Source organism: Ambystoma mexicanum, chromosome 14 (genome assembly GCF_040938575.1).
Source record: "Ambystoma mexicanum isolate Mex_15411 chromosome 14, UKY_AmexF1_1, whole genome shotgun sequence".
Taxonomy (NCBI): Eukaryota; Metazoa; Chordata; class Amphibia; order Caudata; family Ambystomatidae; genus Ambystoma; species Ambystoma mexicanum.
In genome coordinates this window covers 399062099-399081451 of record NC_090940.1, presented here as the reverse complement: position 1 = coordinate 399081451, position 19353 = coordinate 399062099, and the positions used below count along the sequence as shown (strand labels likewise).

At 49.2% G+C, this 19353-nt stretch overlaps 1 protein-coding gene across 1 annotated transcript in view; it reads left to right on the top strand.

Moving 5' to 3' along the window:
* PLCB2 (phospholipase C beta 2) overlaps positions 1 to 19353 on the top strand; it is a 1211696-nt gene that overhangs the window by 1162418 nt on the left and 29925 nt on the right. Inside the window, exon 30 of the mRNA XM_069637528.1 lies at positions 15946 to 16032. Within this exon, the coding sequence (XP_069493629.1) occupies positions 15946 to 16032 (87 nt within the window). The remainder of the gene's footprint in view (positions 1 to 15945; positions 16033 to 19353) is intronic.

The window sequence follows — 19353 nt, the reverse complement described above, 5'->3', positions numbered from 1 at the left end:
GCGGCGTTTGTGGGTCAGTCCCGGAGGGCAAGGCTCTAACGTGGAGGGAGAAGCTCAAAGGGGGGCCCGGCCGGAGCTCCGGGGCGGCCTGGGCTGCTTAACCCCCCTCCACCCTGTCTCGAAGGTCCCCGGGCCCAGCGCGGGTCGCGGGGAGCCCCGGCGGCGTCCCCGTCCCTCGCCGGAGGGAGAAGCTCTAATGCGGAGTGGGGGAGGCTCCAAGGCGGCCCGGGCCGGGGCCCCAGGCTGCTGCGACCACCCCGGCCCTGGGCGCCGGGTCGGTCCCGTCCCCCGGGCCCGGCGGCGGTTCCCGGGGAGCCCCGGCGGCCTCCCCGGAGGGAGAAGCTCTAACGCGGAGTGGGGGAGGCTCTAAGGCGGCCCGGGCCTGGGCCCCAGGCTGCTGCGACCACCCCGGCCCCGGCGGCGGTTCCCGGGGAGCCCCGGCGGCCTCCCCAGAGGGAGAAGCTCTAATGCGGAGTGGGGGAGGCTCCAAGGCGGCCCGGGCCGGGGCCCCAGGCTGCTGCGACCACCCCGGCCCTGGGCGCCGGGTCGGTCCCGTCCCCCGGGCCCGGCGGCGGTTCCCGGGGAGCCCCGGCGGCCTCCCCGGAGGGAGAAGCTCTAACGCGGAGTGGGGGAGGCTCTAAGGCGGCCCGGGCCTGGGCCCCAGGCTGCTGCGACCACCCCGGCCCTGGGCGCCGGGTCGGTCCCGTCCCCCGGGCCCGGCGGCGGTTCCCGGGGAGCCCCGGCGGCCTCCCCGGAGGGAGAAGCTCTAACGCGGAGTGGGGGAGGCCCTAAGGCGGCCCGGGCCGGGGCCCCAGGCTGCTGCGACCACCCCGGCCCTGGGCGCCGGGTCGGTCCCGTCCCCCGGGCCCGGCGGCGGTTCCCGGGGAGCCCCGGCGGCCTCCCCGGAGGGAGAAGCTCTAACGCGGAGTGGGGGAGGCTCTAAGGCGGCCCGGGCCTGGGCCCCAGGCTGCTGCGACCACCCCGGCCCTGGGCGCCGGGTCGGTCCCGTCCCCCGGGCCCGGCGGCGGTTCCCGGGGAGCCCCGGCGGCCTCCCCGGAGGGAGAAGCTCTAACGCGGAGTGGGGGAGGCCCTAAGGCGGCCCGGGCCTGGGCCCCAGGCTGCTGCGACCACCCCGGCCCTGGGCGCCGGGTCGGTCCCGTCCCCCGGGCCCGGCGGCGGTTCCCGGGGAGCCCCGGCGGCCTCCCCGTCCCTCCCGGGAGGGAGAAGCTCTAACGCGGAGTGGGGCTCCAAGGCGGCCCGGGCCGGTGTCCCAGGCTGCTGCGAACACCCCGGCCTTGGGCGCCTGTCGACGGAACCCCGGACCTGCCCGGGGAGCCCCGGAGGGGTCCCCGTCCCTCCCCGGAGGGAGAAGCTCTAATGCGGAGCGGGGGAGGCTCTAAGGCGGCCCGGGCCAGAGCTCCAGGCAGGCGCCCAAGGCCGGCCTCGGGTCCTACAAAGGTCCCCAGGCCCGGCGGGGTCCCCGTCCCTCCCCGCAGGGAAAAGCTCTAATGCGGCGGGAGAAAAGCTCTGAGGCGGGGCCTGGCCGGAGCTCGGGGAGGCCCTGCCGGTGCTGGCCCATGCCTGCCCTTGGGCACCTGCCGGCCCTCGGTCCCTTGCCAGGCGGGCCCGGGGCCCGCAGAGCACTTCCCGTCCGGGCCCATTGGAATGCATGGCCCTACCAGATGGCCGCTCTCCGAGGCCGGCCATCTGGTGTGGGGCCATAGGAACGACTGCAAGGACCAGATGGCCGGGCCGCTCTGGAAGTCCGGATGGGCGTCAATCTGAAATCCGTCTCCAGTTGGGTCTATAAGGAGCCCGGGCGGTTTCGCCGAGAGGTCCCCCTCTGTCGCTCCGGGCGCGCGCTTTACAAGAAAGCTCAGTCACCTTCCTGCGGATTACTATAGACAGGGTGGAGAGGGACCTGTCTGCGCGTCCTCCAGGGTATTTTTCGCCGCTGGCTGCCCGGCCCGGGCTCCGGGGCGAAACCACCGCACCTCCCCGGGCCCGGCCGGCCGGGGGGCCGTGCCCCGCGCGGCGCCCCAGCAGAGACTGGCCTGCTGGGGGCGCTCTTTCCACGAGCACTCCACGCGATCGATTTGGCGCACTTGGTCCGTCTAGGGTTGGACTGCTTGGCCAGCCTCGGCTGTTGTTTCAAGCAATTGGCTTCCACCCGCCTCGGGACCGCGTCGAGGGTATGCCCCCGTCTTCGGGGAGGGCCCCCGCCCCCGGGTGGGCGGCTCTCCCCTCCGAGCAGAGCGAAGGCCGATCAGCCCGGCAGCTTCCCCCAGTGGTCCGATCAGAGCGGACGGGGCCGGGTGGCGCAAGGCTAGCCCCAGCGCGGGTGTGCCTACCGCAAGCCACGACGCGGCCCCTGCTCCGCCGAGCACGTTTCTCCAGCAGCTCGGAACGCCCGTTCCGCGGGGTGCCGACCCCCTGCGTCGCCGCTCCGGTGGCGGCGCTGCGGGCGAACCCCCTACCGCTCCAAGTTGTGCCTGGGCCCGGCCTCTCCCTCCCACCCACCCCGCGTGGCGTGGCGGAGCGGGCCGGGCCGCCGGCGCCCGCGTGACCGACCGGTCCGCCCCAGGGCCCGACGCTCGGGTCCTCCACCCACCCCCCCCAGCAGGGCGCGAAGGTCGGCTCCGAGGCGGGCGCGCGGCTCCCCCGTTGCCACCCTCCAGCAGGTGCGGCTACCTGGTTGATCCTGCCAGTAGCATATGCTTGTCTCAAAGATTAAGCCATGCACGTGTAAGTACACACGGCCGGTACAGTGAAACTGCGAATGGCTCATTAAATCAGTTATGGTTCCTTTGATCGCTCCATCTGTTACTTGGATAACTGTGGTAATTCTAGAGCTAATACATGCCGACGAGCGCTGACCTCCCGGGATGCGTGCATTTATCAGACCAAGACCAATCCGGGCTCGCCCGGCCGCTTTGGTGACTCTAGATAACCTCGGGCCGATCGCACGTCCCCGTGACGGCGACGATGCATTCGGATGTCTGCCCTATCAACTTTCGATGGTACTTTCTGTGCCTACCATGGTGACCACGGGTAACGGGGAATCAGGGTTCGATTCCGGAGAGGGAGCCTGAGAAACGGCTACCACATCCAAGGAAGGCAGCAGGCGCGCAAATTACCCACTCCCGACTCGGGGAGGTAGTGACGAAAAATAACAATACAGGACTCTTTCGAGGCCCTGTAATTGGAATGAGTACACTTTAAGTAAGAGTTGGAAGAAAACATGTTTCTGTCAAGTCAGATCACTAGCATATCAAAGCCCTTCAATCTGTGCCTGCCCCTCAAGACTTCAAACTCTGTTAAACATAACAACGCATGCAAGCTGTGTGCTGTGTCTGCTTAGTTGACATGAAAATGGGTTCTACATTTCTGCAGGAGTGCATGCTGTAGTTGCATCCTAGATGCATGCCATCTAGGATGCAACTAGATGGCATGGTAGAGTATCCTATTATCCTATATAAGATGGTAGTCTGTCTGTTTCACCTAGAAGATGTTCTGAGATAGTCAGTCTATTGCGCTTAGTAGATTTGAGGGTGACCTGTCCATCGTGCCTAGAAGAATATACGAGGGTAGCTGGTTTCTTTCCCCCAACGACGATCGGATGGCACAGCAACATCAAAGAAAACCTCACCTGAGCTTAAGGTTTAGATAAACGCAACACTTCGGTGGAAATCTGCTGCAGGCACAGCTATCCATCCACACAATTTAGAATGCAGCCACGACTATGACAAATTCAGTCTAGCTGGACACATAACGGGTTCACCCTGACAACAGACTTGCATCAACGGTATAGAGTCGTTTTGCCGATAGTAGTTTTTTCGATGTAATTTTTACCAAAATAAATCCATTGAAAAAAGTCATTGAAATATAGAGAGGGGATAAAAGGGTTAGTCAGGGAGCTGGGGTAGGGATACAAAGATATACAAGAGGGTTCGGAGGACCCCCCCAAATATATTTTAAAAAAGACATTTCGATTAGTTATTCCGATGTAATTTTTCCATTAAAAATTACATTAAAAAAACTCCTGCTAGGAATTCCAAGATACATTTGCCTCCTCCTTCCAGTTGCAGTGTCCGACCTTCACCACCAAAATCAGATAGTCACTTGCTGATTTCAGTAAAGAAATATCTACCCTGGCACAAAGGGTAGATACTAATGAGCGAGCTATTCAGGAACTGACGGTAGGGAGTAAGCAATCTGGCATCGCTCTGGAAGAATTGTCTAGAATAACGCACAACCTGGAACTGCAATATGAAGATCTAGAAAACCGATCACGGTGTTCCACTATTCGAATAAAGAACCTTCCAGAATCAATGTCGGACATAGAACTGAAAGCCATAGTAACTCACATTTACACAGACCTTATAACTGAAGTAGAGCCTACTAATATTCTGCTGGATAGGGTTAATAGGACGGGACCCAAGAGGACGGAACCGGGTACTCACCCCCGAGATGTGCTGGCAGCTTGTGCACTCTATCCACAAAAGAAACAGATATTAAGGGAGGCAAGAACTGCAGCTACGATCACGCATAATGGGGCAGAGATTCAACTATACCAGGATCTGTCCAGGGTGACGCTTCATAAAAGCCAGGATATGTATGCAGTAGCAAAAAGAACTCTTCAGGCATGCAGTATAAGGTATAGTATAAGATGTAGATGGACTTTTCCCTTTTGGTTTACTCTTCAATCTGGATGGCAGGCAACAAAGGATTACATCTAAGGAATCAGGAATGGCACTACAACACATTGAGGAGGAAACCTCACGCAGGTTCCCAGAAGGGGTTCACCCTACACCAGAGCAACAGGATGTGCTCTCCAAGGCAGGGGAATGGACTTCTACAGATCAATACAAGAGGAAATGGCAGGGGCCTGCAAAAGGAAGACTGGAGAGCTAGGCTTAGAAGCCCGGTACACAAATCTGGCACTTTGTAGGATTGCGAGAACATTGTTTATATAGCCTTCTTTCAGAAGCACAGACTTGGCTAAAGAAACTCGACAAGCATATCAGACAGACAGCGACATCTTGGACTCTATCTGTTCAGGTAACAGATGGGGGAGCTAGGACTCTCTGCACTTAGCCATGGGATAAAGGGTGATTCACAGCCGGGGGTGGTGGCCCCGGGATACAATAGCTACTGTGTCTCACACCAGGGAACTCTTCAAGGGAAGGGAAGTGGGTTGGGAGGGGGGTGGGTTAAAAAAGGTCTGTTGGGAAGTTATGGGATTATAAAGGGAGGGGGGATATATTACTGTTAACGGTGGGAGGGTCGTCCATTTTGCAGAAGAACAATTATGATGCTGTGACGGAAATGTGCCGAATGTATCTACTCCAAGGCGTAGAGAAAACACAGAGTATAATTCAAGTACTTATCATGGAATGTAAGGGGGCTTAATACACCGCAGGAAAGTAGAGTCTTTCTTGAGGCGGCACCAACCAGATTTGGTGGCGCTCCAAGAAATGCGTATCGGAAAAGTGGATAAAGGTGAACTATGTCAAAATCCGGTTATAATACAGGCAACTGTGGAAAGCAAGTTTGCAGGTGTGCTGATAGCGATAATGCACGGGTTGGAGTTACAAACAGTCTGTACCAAGATCCACAAGGAGGGCAGATATGTATTTGCAATTCTAAAGCTTACGACTATTAAACTAACAGTAGCCTCAATATATGCCCCAAACACAGGTCAGGAAAGTTTCTTGAAACACGTTATGGGGCAACTAGAATCTTTCATGCAAGGGGACTTACTGATATTTGGGTACTTTAATATATCTTGGGACTCGGATCAGGACCATAGTAGGTTGACTAGATATGCTGTAGCCTCCCGTTGGTAGCCCTGCAATGGAAATTCGCAGACCTATCTATAGTGGATGTTTGCCTTACCCTAAGGGGGGATGAGAAGGGATATACCTTTTATTCATACGTACACAGTAATTCTCAGGAGAGATTATGCATGGACCTCCACCCCACTTTTAGGTTCAATCACGCAAATCATGTGCCATACTACTACTCCTTCAGATCACGCCGTAATTACGGTAGATCTCAACACTGCAAAAGAGAAACAAAAATGTTGGTCTTGGAGATTCCCACTAACGCTATTGCAAGATCCAGTGGTCAGGGGAGAAACTACAGGGCAAATAGGACAATACTTTGATCTAAACCGAGTGGGTGAGACATCGATGAATACTATCTGGGATGCTTTCAAGGTGAGACTGAGTTGGTTTCTCATAGCAGTGGAGGCAATTAGACACAAGCAGAGTATGGCTTTAGAATTGGAACTAGAGGAGGAACTACCCCAAATTCTAAAGAAGATGGAACCAAATTTGGGTCTTTGGATTCAGAAAGAGTTTAGGGCAGCGGCCTGTAGATTAAACCTCCATACGGCTAGGCAGGCTGTGAAAGCCTTTCTCTTCTTGAAACAAAAGTATTATATAAAAGCAAATATGATATGATGATGGTGTGATATTTTATTTATATCGCAAATAAAATGGACCACCTTTTAGCATTTAAGCTTCGTCAGAGAGCAGCATTAAGAATTATACAACAGATCAAACTGCGTTCTTGGGAGAATACGTCAGAAACCATAGGCATTCTCACAAAATGTTACTCCTTTTATTCCAATCTGTATAAATATGAAGCTCCGGTATCACTCTTACAAAAAGAATATCTAGAGTCAGTCACTCTTTCTCAACTTACGCTAGCAGATAGTCAGGCGCTGAAAGCGGCCATAACCCAGGACGAGGTGCTTCGGGTTATCCGGGACCTTCCCTTAAATAAGTCACGAGGCCAAACGGCTACCAAACTAGGTTTTACAAGGTATTTAATATCTTATTAGCCCCCATACTGACCAAATTATACAACTCATTCACACATACAGACCAAATGTCCCCCTCCATGGACAAGGCGAAAATGATCCTCTTCCCAAGCCTGGGAAAGATCCAAACTATGTGTGGGTCATATTGCCCAATAGCCTTAATTAATATTGACGCCAAAATCTTCACTAAGGTTTTGGCTAACCGGTTAGTTTACCTTATGCCCTCACTCATACACCCAGATCAGACAGGCTTCTTAAAGCACATGCAGATGCACAATAACATTCGTAGAGTATGACGTATTTGAGTTAGTGGAAAAGAAGCAGATTCCAGGAGTCCTCCTGTCCATAGACACGGAAAGGTTTTTGACCGTGTGGAATGGTAATTTCTCTTTTTATCTTTGAAAAGCTTGGGATTTGGACCAAAGTTTCTTGGGTTAATTAAGGCTAACTATAAAAAAACAACTGCACGATTGTTAATAAACAATCACATTTCACCCCTTATTTTTTTGCAACGGGGAACATTTGTCACCCTTGTTGTACGCACTCCATTTAGAGCCACTATTGGCCAAGTTTCGACAGACAGAGGGAATCAAATGGATACATTTTGGTGGCATCTTTCATAAAATCATGGCTTACGCCGACGACATGTTACTTATGGTAGCAGATCCATTTAATACTCTAAAAGCGGCCACTCCGGAAGTGGAGATCTTTGGTGGGGTGGCGGGTCTAAAGATTATTGTAGCCAAATCTGAGATCTTAAACGTATCCCTCTCACCATCAGAAATGCAGGACCTGCAGGAAGACATGCAACTAAGGTGGGCACTGGAGGGGATAAAACTACTCTGGGTAATAATAACCGCAAACACTTAAAGGTTTATATGCAGCGAATTATTCCACATTGCTGAGCGAAATAGAAGCACAGTTAAAGAGGTGGGACCCTCTTACTATCTCATGGTTGGGTAGAAGTGTACATTCAGTGAAAATGGCCTCCCTCCCCAAAAGCTCTGCACATTTTCCAAGCATTACCTATCAGTGTTCCCCTATCGCTTTTCTGCAGAATACCTAGAGCTATTTCTGCATTTATATGGCAGAACAAAACCCTGCGCGTAATGCGCACAACTGAGAAGTGTAGGTTGGGCCTCCCCAATTTCTTGAAGTACTATCGCCCAGCCAAAATAAGGGTGATTGAGGAATAGACCATGGGCGATTCGGCAAAAAGATGGGTACAGATGGAACATGCCGTCGGGGGACCTAGGCTTCGGGATGCTCCCTGCTTACCAAAACAAGACCGCCAAGCTAATATACATGTTGTTGTTAATATGTATTTGAAAAATACAAATAAAAAAATTTTAAAAAAAAGAAAAAACTCCTGTCGGCCAACAGACATAGAACCAACTTAAAACCACTGTCATTAGAATAAAGCAACAACCTATGACAATATTTGGTCTAGTTGATCACTTATCGAGTCTCCATCCCTAGCGCTCTGTCGTGAACGCCCTCAGCACCCATCTACATGCCTGACCTCTTGGGTTGCTTATTGGAGCATAGCCAGCCCACCTAATTCCTAATCTTGGCCAAATGCACACACACATTTTAAGCCTTTTCTGAGAATGTTCAGATACCTGGACTTCGGTGCCTGAGGGAGTTCCTACCACAAAGCGCTTTGAGTCCATATAAATGGGAAAGGCTCTATATAAATGACAACAATACAATACAATAAACAGTGCCCAGTGGCATTCAGCGTATGCTGGCTGGGAAGCCTTTTTAAAAGGCAATTTTTATTTTACAAGTGAACCCAAAAATGTATTCTTTTGAAAAACCCTTACAAGCTGCTGTGTATGAGTGGACACTTTTTTCATAAAATCAGGACTCCAAGGTGTTCTTTATACAGGAACCAAATGTCCAGGTGACTTACAACATGTTTAAATAGTACTTGCTGGTCAGCTGAGTAGAGCTAGGTATACAAGCCCAGAGGATGCTGGTGTCCCGGCTTATAACACCTGGTGTACACGCTGAAGCATTTCTGAAGCTTACAAATCAATGATTATAGGCAACACTGAAAGATTTCCACGTCTTCAAAAAGCGCAGCAGCACGCGCAAAAAATACACGTGCAGTCTTGTAAGACTTCTCCTGCAACCAATTTATTGAGTCAGTGTTTCCAGCCAGGAAATATTGCACCCAGGACGAAACACCAGAATACGCTTCTCTGCCCCAACTTTGCTCATCCACTGCTATCCAGCACTGCACCCCCTCTCCAAAATCATGCAATCATTGTAAAGCTGGTAAGATATCTCAGCGCGTTAAGCACTCGCTGCTGCGATCTGAGTTTGATCTGCAGGTCTCAGGTTGGAATCCCGGAAAAGCCAACTCAGCCTTTCATCCTTCCGAGGTTGATAAATGAGTACCAATTTCAGTTGGGTGATGGTGTATGTAAATATGTGCTCTCTAAAGCGCTTTGGATTAAGGTGCTATGTAAATAACACAACATTATCATTCAGATATCGTTTTATTGACTGTCATGTTATGTTAAACATTTATAAAGCGCAAACTCTCGTCCCGGGGGCATCATGGCGCTAAGGCAGAACTATGCATAGACAGAAAAAAAGCCGCAGACCAAGTCCAGAATTTAGGCAGCAAAAAGCCAGGTTTTCACAGCCCGCCTGAAACTGAGATAATCCTCAGTAAGGCGGAGAGGCTTTGGACGAGAGTTCCACAACTGCGCAGCCGCAACAGAAAAGCAGCAGCCCCCCATACGATCACATCTTACACGTTGAACCAAAATACAAGCTGTATTGACTGACCTCAAAGAGCGAGCCAGCACATAGCAGCAACATTTCTCTTGCAAGAACTCAGGACCGATACCATAAAAGGCATAAAATACCATAAAGGGTGCACTATGCACAGGGCCTTACACTTAATCCGGCTGGCCACCAGGAGCCAGGAACCAATGAAGCGATTTAAGGACACCTGAAACCGAGGTGGACCAAGAGGCCCCCGTGGCAAGCCGTGTCGCTGAATTCTGAAGGATCTGCTGGCGCCGCGACAGATAGGCGACTGGCCCAGGTACAAAGAATTGCAATAGTCCAGTAAACCAGCAACCAAAGATGATTTAAAATTAAGAAGTAAACAATAAAATATTTTAAACATGAATTCATTTTCTACCTCATGTTTCTGTTTGCTGTCTAAATGTAGGGCAGCCTCCCAGACGATGCTTCTGCGGAAGTGTCTGTTGCTGCTGCTGGAAAACAATTTAGCTCTTCCAACAATGTTGCTCTCAATGAAAAGTGTAAAAAGAGCAAATAGCTCTGAAATAAAGGGAAAGAGGTAGGTGGTGGTGAAAAAGAAGGCTGTTCCCTGCTATATTATGTAAGGTTAGGTTATAAAGAACGCGCTATAGGGGAAGACCAGAGAAGTAGAAAGGCTATGACGTGAAGCAGTCCTGTTGCCATATGACCTGCGTAACAAGACACACTTTAACAATACCTGCCACGTGGTGTGATTGCAGGAGCATTCAATGGGAAAGCCTGGTGTATGGCGAGAGTATCTGAGTATAGGATGCCAATATCTTAGGCATGTGATGGCAACAGGTGCCTAATGAGGTCAGTTCCTGGGCATATAATGTTACATTCTGGCATATAGTTGCACACCGGAAGGCAAGCTCATGTGTAAAGTGCTAGTGTGGGGGATGGGGCCATGCCACGCAACAAGTTTAAAACCCTGTAGGCACCAACCAGGCCCTTCTTCCTTCTGAGAGCCATGAGTTTAGTACTATCAGTGGGTAAGAATAACATGGATAAATGCAGGGCTTAGACGTCGTCCACCTACATGAGCTCTATGTCAATCACAAATGATGATACAATGCAAGTACAATGCCAACATGTTGAAATGCTTGGTACATCATGCTGGTTGCTTTTGTCTGATGGCAAAGGCTGGCCATGTGTGTGAATACCTGGCAATGATGAGAGTTCCTTACTGTATGAGGACAACAGCTGTGATAGGTTTTATGGTACCACATCCTGGCAAAGCCTATCAAAGGATGGAAGTGCAATTGTGCCACTGGGCAAATCGTGAATGTGCATGAGCATACGGTCTACGTACCTAGAGTAGCACGAACAAAAGCCTTTACGCAAGACACGTGTCAAAACTGTTGGTTTTGTCATGAATGTTTGCTCCAGTCATTCGTTTCTACCTTTGCACATACATGTTCTTCAAGAATAAATCAAACAAACACATATCACCAAACAAATGGCGTCATTCCCTTAAGTGCAGTCCCCTCAGCCCCTCAACCTTTCCACTATTCCAATTCTTGACCCCTTTGCTAAAAAAGGGCAGCAACAAACACTGCGTACAAACATTGCTTCTTTCTATACTTATGCAAACTGTTTTTGCCTCCCAGGAAAGAGCATCGTTTGGCAGGATGACTCAATTTTACCAGAGTACATGTTTCCATTCCATGACTTTCGTTTAACAGATCAATGCATTCTGGGAGATGTAGTCTTTTGTTTCAGCTAGATTAACATACCAGAAATCAATGATTTTCAAATGAAACCTCAGAGGTGCTTAGATGGCAGAGAGTCACTCATCTCATTGCCCTAAAACGCCCCACAAACAAGAAAATGAGTGTAGTAGCCTGCTAAAATGCCCCCTTCTCATATCACTCATTTGTTTGGTCATTTACTTTTGTCCCCCACTCCTGCCCCGGAACCGCTTAGTCTTGCAAGCTATCTCTAACCATTTTGATTAAGCCAGCAAAAACAAAGCAGCCCTTTCAGCGCTCCACAAACACACAATGGTTAACGCGTGTTTAGTTTCACGAAGAGATGCTAATTTAGGAGGTGGGAGCATTCTTAAAAAACTCGGAGCGGTCTAAAATCATTGGCTGCATCAGAGGGGGTTAATGGAAATGGGCGTGGGATTTTTTCGTTGCTCGGTCTGTGCACTGCTGTTAAAATGCGATGGCTTCCTGCTCTCACAGGAGGGAGAGTAACAGGCTGCCTGCTGCGCCCCTCACCCCCAACTGTACCTTTGACCGGTTTTCCCACTCACCACACTTCACCTCACTGCAACAACAAACAAACAACACATAAGCCGCACCAACAGCACACGAGGACTGACATCGCTCCGATACTCGCGCCAAAGCTCAGCGCACGGTGTATAAAGACCGGAAGCTGCCAACAGGACATCACTCCTTTCACTACCCTATCCCTCTTCACTTTACTGACCCATCACGCCTTCTCGTTTGCAGATGCGTCTGATCGCTTGACGACCAACTCCATTGGTGAAGGTGCGCGGTACAAATATCTTTTAACATTAACATTCGCATTAACTCCTAGAAAGGGGCCTGCATCCAAAAAGCTTATGATATTATAATAATAATAATAATAATCTTTATTGTGGTTATTTCAAATTGAACTTTACACAAACACTTTTGTTAATCTAAAAATTCAAACCATTCATTTTCAATATACCTACAATCAATCAGTCAGTTTGTTTATTCAATTTACATACAAAAAATCAACATACTAAAAAACACATTCCTATGTGACCACTCATTTCAACTTTGAATTTCATCTCAATGTTCAGGTTATATATTATTAAAAATTCAAAAATTATATAAAAACATACACTTCATCTAAAACAGTTCATTTATCATAGTCAATTTCAAATATAGTAAGCCAGACAATTCATACATGGTTTACGTTTGAACTCTTGAATAGGCTAAAGATGACGTCCCTTGCCGATACCTTAGCCTAATGTGCCTGCCTGGACAGGCAGCAATTTCTTCACCTGAAGCTAGACACGATATAGGGCAATGTGCGATGAAATGGTGTCCATGTTCAAGCAATAGTCCCAGAAGGCCTCAGACAGAATAGCCTCAAACCTGTGGACCAGACTCCAGAGATGACACATGTATGTAGGTCCCAGTTTCACATGAGAAGAAATGGTGTCCATGTTCAAGCAATAGTCCCAGAAGGCCTCAGGTACCCGTGGACCAGACTCCCAAGATGACACATGTATGTAGGGCCAAGTTTCATGTGTGATGAAATGGTGTCCATGTTCAAGCAATAGTCCCAGAAGGCCTAAGGTACCCGTGGACCAGACTCCTGAGATGACACATGTATGTAGGTCCCAGTTTCATGTGTGATGAAATGGTGTCCATGTTCAAGCAATAGTCCCAGAAGGCCTCAGGTACCCGTGGACCAGACTCCCGAGATGACACGTTTATAGGTCCAAGTTTCACATGTGATGAAATGTATGTAGGTCCCAGTTTCACGTGTGATGAAATGGTGTCCATGTTCAAACAATAGTCCCAGAAGGCCTCAGGTACCCGTGGACCAGACTCCCGAGATGACACATGTTTATAGGTCCAAGTTTCATCTGTGATGAAATGTATGTAGGTCCCAGTTTCATGTGTGAAGAAATTGTGTCCATGTTCAAGCAATAGTCCCAGAAGGCCTCAGGTACCCGTGGACCAGACTCCCGAGATGACACATGTATGTAGGTCCCAGTTTCACATGAGAAGAAATGGTGTCCATGTTCAAGCAATAGTCCCAGAAGGCCTCAGGTACCCGTGGACCAGACTCCCAAGATGACACATGTATGTAGGTCCAAGCTTCACGTTTGATGAAATGGTGTCCATGTTCAAGCAATAGTCCCAGAAGGCCTAAGGTACCCGTGGACCAGACTCCCGAGATGACACATGTATGTAGGTCCAAGCTTCACGTTTGATGAAATGGTGTCCATGTTCAAGCAATAGTCCCAGAAGGCCTAAGGTACCCGTGGACCAGACTCCCGAGATGACACATGTATGTAGGTCCCAGTTTCACGTGTGAAGAAATTGTGTCCATGTTCAAGCAATAGTCCCAGAAGGCCTCAGGTACCCGTGGACCAGACTCCCGAGATGACACATGTATGTAGGTCCCAGTTTCACATGAGAAGAAATGGTGTCCATGTTCAAGCAATAGTCCCAGAAGGCCTCAGGTACCCGTGGACCAGACTCCCAAGATGACACATGTATGTAGGTCCAAGCTTCACGTTTGATGAAATGGTGTCCATGTTCAAGCAATAGTCCCAGAAGGCCTAAGGTACCCGTGGACCAGACTCCCGAGATGACACATGTATGTAGGTCCCAGTTTCACGTGTGAAGAAATGGTGTCCATGTTCAAGCAATATTCCCAGAAGGCCTCAGGTACCCGTGGACTAGACTCCCGAGATGATACATGTATGTAGGTCCCAGTTTCACGTGTGATGAAACTGTGTCCTTGCTAAAACAATAGTCCCAGAAGGTCTCAGATAGAATAGCCTCATACCCGTTAACCAGACTTCGAGATGACACATGGATGTAGGTCCCAGTTTCACGTGTGAAGAAATGGTGTCCATGTTCAAGCAATAGTCCCAGAAGGCTTCAGGTACCCGTGGACCAGACTCCCGAGATGACACATGTATGTAGGTCCGAGTTTCACGTGCTGAGTCAGCACATTCCTAGCTGATGCTGTCTCTTCTGGCAGTTCGCAGATGGGATGAAAGCGGTCCTGAGCTGCAGTACACATCTGGGGTCCGCGTACGGCCAATAGTGGTAGTTGGTTACACCAAAGCTGTACTATGCACACTTATGATACTATAACAAAGAAGACCTGCTTTGCTGTCTAAAGTAGAAGATTATAATGTAATGAAGCACTTGTGATTTTGCAACGATAGGGCCATTTGGAGAGTATATGCTTTCTTGATTGCATGTACGCCATATTAATCTTGATATTACATCTTTAGTATGTAGCCGCTGCTGTGTTCTATCCCTGGTGTGTGCAGGTCTGGGCAGCATCGCATATAATGTGATGCAGCATACACAATGTGGCCCACATTATGAGCATCAGAGTGCCAAGAATAGAAATGAACCCCAGTGCTGCATGCAGGTCTCTGTGGGATGTGCTGGGCGCATGGCTTTACTGCCACTAGGGTGGTAAAGGCATGGCACACATTTCGTATTTCTGAAAGATCATATGCCCTATGTATGTAAATATCAATACATGAATGTGCATCACAGCGCGTGGGATGCATGTGCACATGGGACACGGTGCTGATGTCCCATGGAGGAAAATGCACAGAAGGGTCATTGGCGGCCCATTGCTCTACTATGCACCAAAGGTGGCGAGTATGTAGGTATCTGGCAGGCCCACAGTATACCTGGGCGGCCCTCCTTCATGTCGCTCTGTCATTTCACGAGCTCGTGAATCCCTTCACTTAAGAAACACACACTGTTGGGACGAGCCACACGTGTGTGCCGCCACCATTTGAGTGGAAGCACATATGTGTTGCTTTTCCCACTGGAATTCAACCTCATGATCGTGGGGTGCTTAATGCATGCAGTGTTTCTAGAACACCACATGAAACACATGCCTTATGAACCCCCAGTCGGATACACGTGATCTGACCGCGGCTGATTTTGCCGCGGCCGAAAAGTTTGCATGTGAAATGTACGAACCACAAAAGGTTCGTACATCTCCCATGCGAACACACGTTCAAAACCTCTACATAACCACACCCACAACACACCCACGACAGCCCCCCCACCCACACCTTTAACACACCCCGACCCACACGCCCAACATAAACATACCCTACTTACCTTTTCTTGATGCTGTATCCCTGCAGCGCCAGTTCCCTTTCACTTCCGTGATTGGAAACCAGCGCTGCAGCGTCCTTTTCTTTTTTTTTACAGGGGCTGCAGGGTTTTGCCCCGCAAACCCCCACTCACTATACTTAAAAGTATAGTGAGCGGGGTGTTGTGGGGGACACCCCCACAGATCCTTTTTTTATTTTTTTCTCAGGTGTACTGCAGGGGTGTCCCCCGCAACACCCCGCTCACTATACGACACAGTATAGTGAGCGACCACCAAAGGTTCGAACTTTTGGTGTTCGAACCTTTGGCGGTAGCATTTTTTTGGACTTTTTGTACGGTCTGACCTTTTTTTTCAGTCCGATCATACAATTCCCCCACAGTCATGTGCCGGGTAACTAGCGACAGAGTGTGACCGGCTGCATGTTTTGCTATCACTGCCAAGCTCATAATGACATAGAGTCTGTCATAGAATTTTCATATTTGATTTCTTTTTTAAAGATGGCTGATAAATGGAATGACCAGCAAAAGAAACTAGAGGAAAAGCAAGAACACGCTTTGCAGATAATCAAGGAGAAAGGCACTCAGGTATGGCAGAGTATAAACATATTGAAGACACTAGCAGTTGAATGGAAAATGGATATGTCAGAAAGCACATTCGCACCTGGCGTGTGCTGTTGCACATGGCACGCACACTGTAATGATGGATGCACGCCTGCATTCCCTGTGTTGGTTTAGCCACTGTGTGTCCTTCCCTGACCTCATCACAGTCATGGCTTGCCTGGGTGTCTGCCCCCTGCTGCACACACCATCCTCCATGCCATGTTCTGCCAGACCCCTTGTCCCTACACCCGCCTCATCCACACATCTCACTCGGAGTCCACAACACCAGCCTCCTGTGTAGTTGGAGATAGCATCTCTTTCTCGGTTCTTTGTCAAGAGGTTTGTGTATTTCTATTACTGCATATTGCCTAGTGCTGTATTGCATGTGTTTGCTCGTTTTATGCGGAGAGTGGGGTTATGACTGTTTTTAGAGGACGAGTTTTATTGTATCATTATTTGTATGCAAAATGTCTATTTGTGATGTATATTTAAATTTGATGAATGTGTTTTTCCACTTTGTGTAAGGTACTCTGTGTACTAAAAACACAATAGTTGGAGTTGGGATGCTCATAGTATCTTGCTGCCTCCATTCCCCGTAGTGAGTAATAGCCATCCTCCTCTCTTTTGTTTCCCCCCCTGAATTCTCCTGTCCCTGGTTCATGTCCTGCATCCCTTCCTCCGCGTTGCTTGCCGTCCCCACTCTTCTCTCTGTGACAACCCACATTTCTGCTTGACGCTCACATGAGACCACTACTCATCCGCCTTATTCTGTCCTTTTCCATGCACATTGCTGACAGCAGTCAAGCTCTGCTCTATTTTTTGCCATTTTCTGTCGTTTCTGCTCTTTTTGACTGCACAGAAATTAATAATGGTGAAAATGTGTGGCGGTATCGGACGTAACATCGGTAAAGGCTCATATCACCCAGTAATTCCCTTCACTTTGGGCTATTCTTTGGTTCAGTAGGACATTCCCAGCCGGTTCGGCCCGGCTCACCAGCTATTATGGCTATATTCCCTCATGCTTCTACATAGGTAGTGAAAGTCTTTAATGGCCAGTATGATCACCATATCCTTGCTGGCCATTTAAGCTATTAGCACATGAGGCGTCCTGCAAGGTCATTTTCTGTTTTTTGAGTTCAGAATGCAACAAGCAAAGCTCAATTTCCCATAATGAAAAAACCCAAGTCAAAATGGCTGCCATGAAAAACAGAAAGGGAGCACGAATAGAAATCAATGGGACCCTTTTCTATTTCTACTGTGGTCCGAACGACGGAAGGGGTGTGAAGGTGTCGACAACCCATGGACACGCCTTGTGAGTAAAGCTGATGAGAGAAGGTATGTAAAGAAAATAAAAAGAAATAGGAGCTACATGGTGCCTTTAAGGTGACTCCAAACAGGGAGAAAACCTGGTGGCTATGATACGTTATGTTACTGTATTTTTCTATAGCTCACCTGCTGCCACTTCAATGATCTCTTGGTTATTGCGCAGGTTCTAGGCCATCTGATTGGTGGAGCTTCAGCTTGTGAGTGCTAACAGTAGATCAATTAGGACAGGCCATTCATTCCGAATGTTGCTAACCTTGCAGTCTATGTGCTATTAGCACCCGGGAAGGACCATCATGGGGCCTCCCAGCAAAACCGGGAGCTTACAAGGCAGGCTTTACTTGCGTTCTGAGCCTCATGAAAAGTGGGAGGCCACCATCTTTGTTCCCAATGTAGGCCTTTGCTTGCCATGTACTACCTTAAACCGCCCCCTCATCACTACCCCTTTCCCTACTCACTCTCTGCACCACCACATCCCAGGTCCCACTTACCTGCAGTCTCGCCCGCTCCCGAAACTCCTGCTGTCCTGCCCCTTCTCCATGGAATGGGAGAAGGGACTACATGCAGTTCCCTTCTTCCTGTGTGCATAGTTCCATGTTGTTTCTCATCTTAAAAAAACGAAAATACTATCATCATGTCGTTGTGCTAATAGCAATAAACCCCTCAGTGGCCCGGCATTACCGGTCAGGTAATTGCACCTGGGGCTCATGTTAACTTTCTTGCTTCACTCGGGACTGCACCGCAGGGCCCAGTGGTGAGGTTGACGTCATGGAAGGAGACACATACAACAGATTGAATATGTAACAGAAATAATGTTATTAACTTAAATATCAGTCTGGTTCAACACCTACCTTGCCCTATGCTAAGGTGGGACTTCCCTACTTAAAGAATCTAAGGATAGTCTGAATCAGTAAGTACAACTTGAACATCTGTCTGTGTCCAAAACCTATGCTTGCCCTCACATCTAATGCAGAACAATCTTGGGATGCCAACTGTAAACTAAACAGTGTTTCAAAAGTAAACTTCTGAGCTTTCTTTTAGCTCAGGGTTTCTTTTTCAGCTCCTCTTCCTCAAGTACATATAAGTTCACCATTGTTTTCAAGTTATCGTTCCAACAATCCTTCACAGCTCAGGGTTCTCTTCCCAAAGCTTTAAATGCACCAATAGTAGTTTTCCTTCTTGACCCTTGGCCCAGTTATCTTGATCTTTCAGCCCAAAGGGGTTCTCTGGTCTGGGAGCAGTTGTCAGACTACACGGTCCACCCATCACAGGTTGCGCATCAAGGCACTCTTAATTCTCCTGATAACACATAGGCTCCTCTGTATCTTGCCTCTGTGTTTCATTCTCCTTAATTTGGCTTCCTTGTGTTAGCCTTTTAGGTTTTCCATAGAGTACCACATATCTCTAAGCCAGTCCTTGGCATCTTTGTTCTGTGCACATTTAATGTCTTATTGTATTTCAGGGTCTTATTCACACTTCACTTCTGGTGACCCTTTTGCCTCTTTATGCTTAGCTTTGCTCAAACCTGTAGGTTATTGTCGTTTAAGCATGGTTTTAAGGTTTGATCAGTTCATTGTCAACAAACAAATGGATTCTCAAATTTGGCTTCAAAACAAAGCGTTTCTCAGACTTGACTTCAACTCTGCAGTGAGATTCCTTAGTTCGACTTGGTTTACTACTTTCTTTCAGTTCCTTAGTCAATATTAGTGTATTTGCCTTTCTTTCATTCATGTAACATCACAGATCCATCTGTAACTGAAGCATTGATTCCTTTGACACTGTTTTGCACTGTCGCAGCCTGCCCGGAGCACGCCCTTCTCTGGGTAGGTTTCCCAGCACTCACCGGTTGTCAGCGTCCTCCTCCGGCGGCTCTCGCTGCTTTCTCCTTCTCTCTCATTGCTGCTTCTGGTTCAGCAAGCCTGGCTTGCCTGTTGACTGGAGCTCGGCTGGCGCTAGCAGTTTCTACGCCACTGTGAGGCCCGA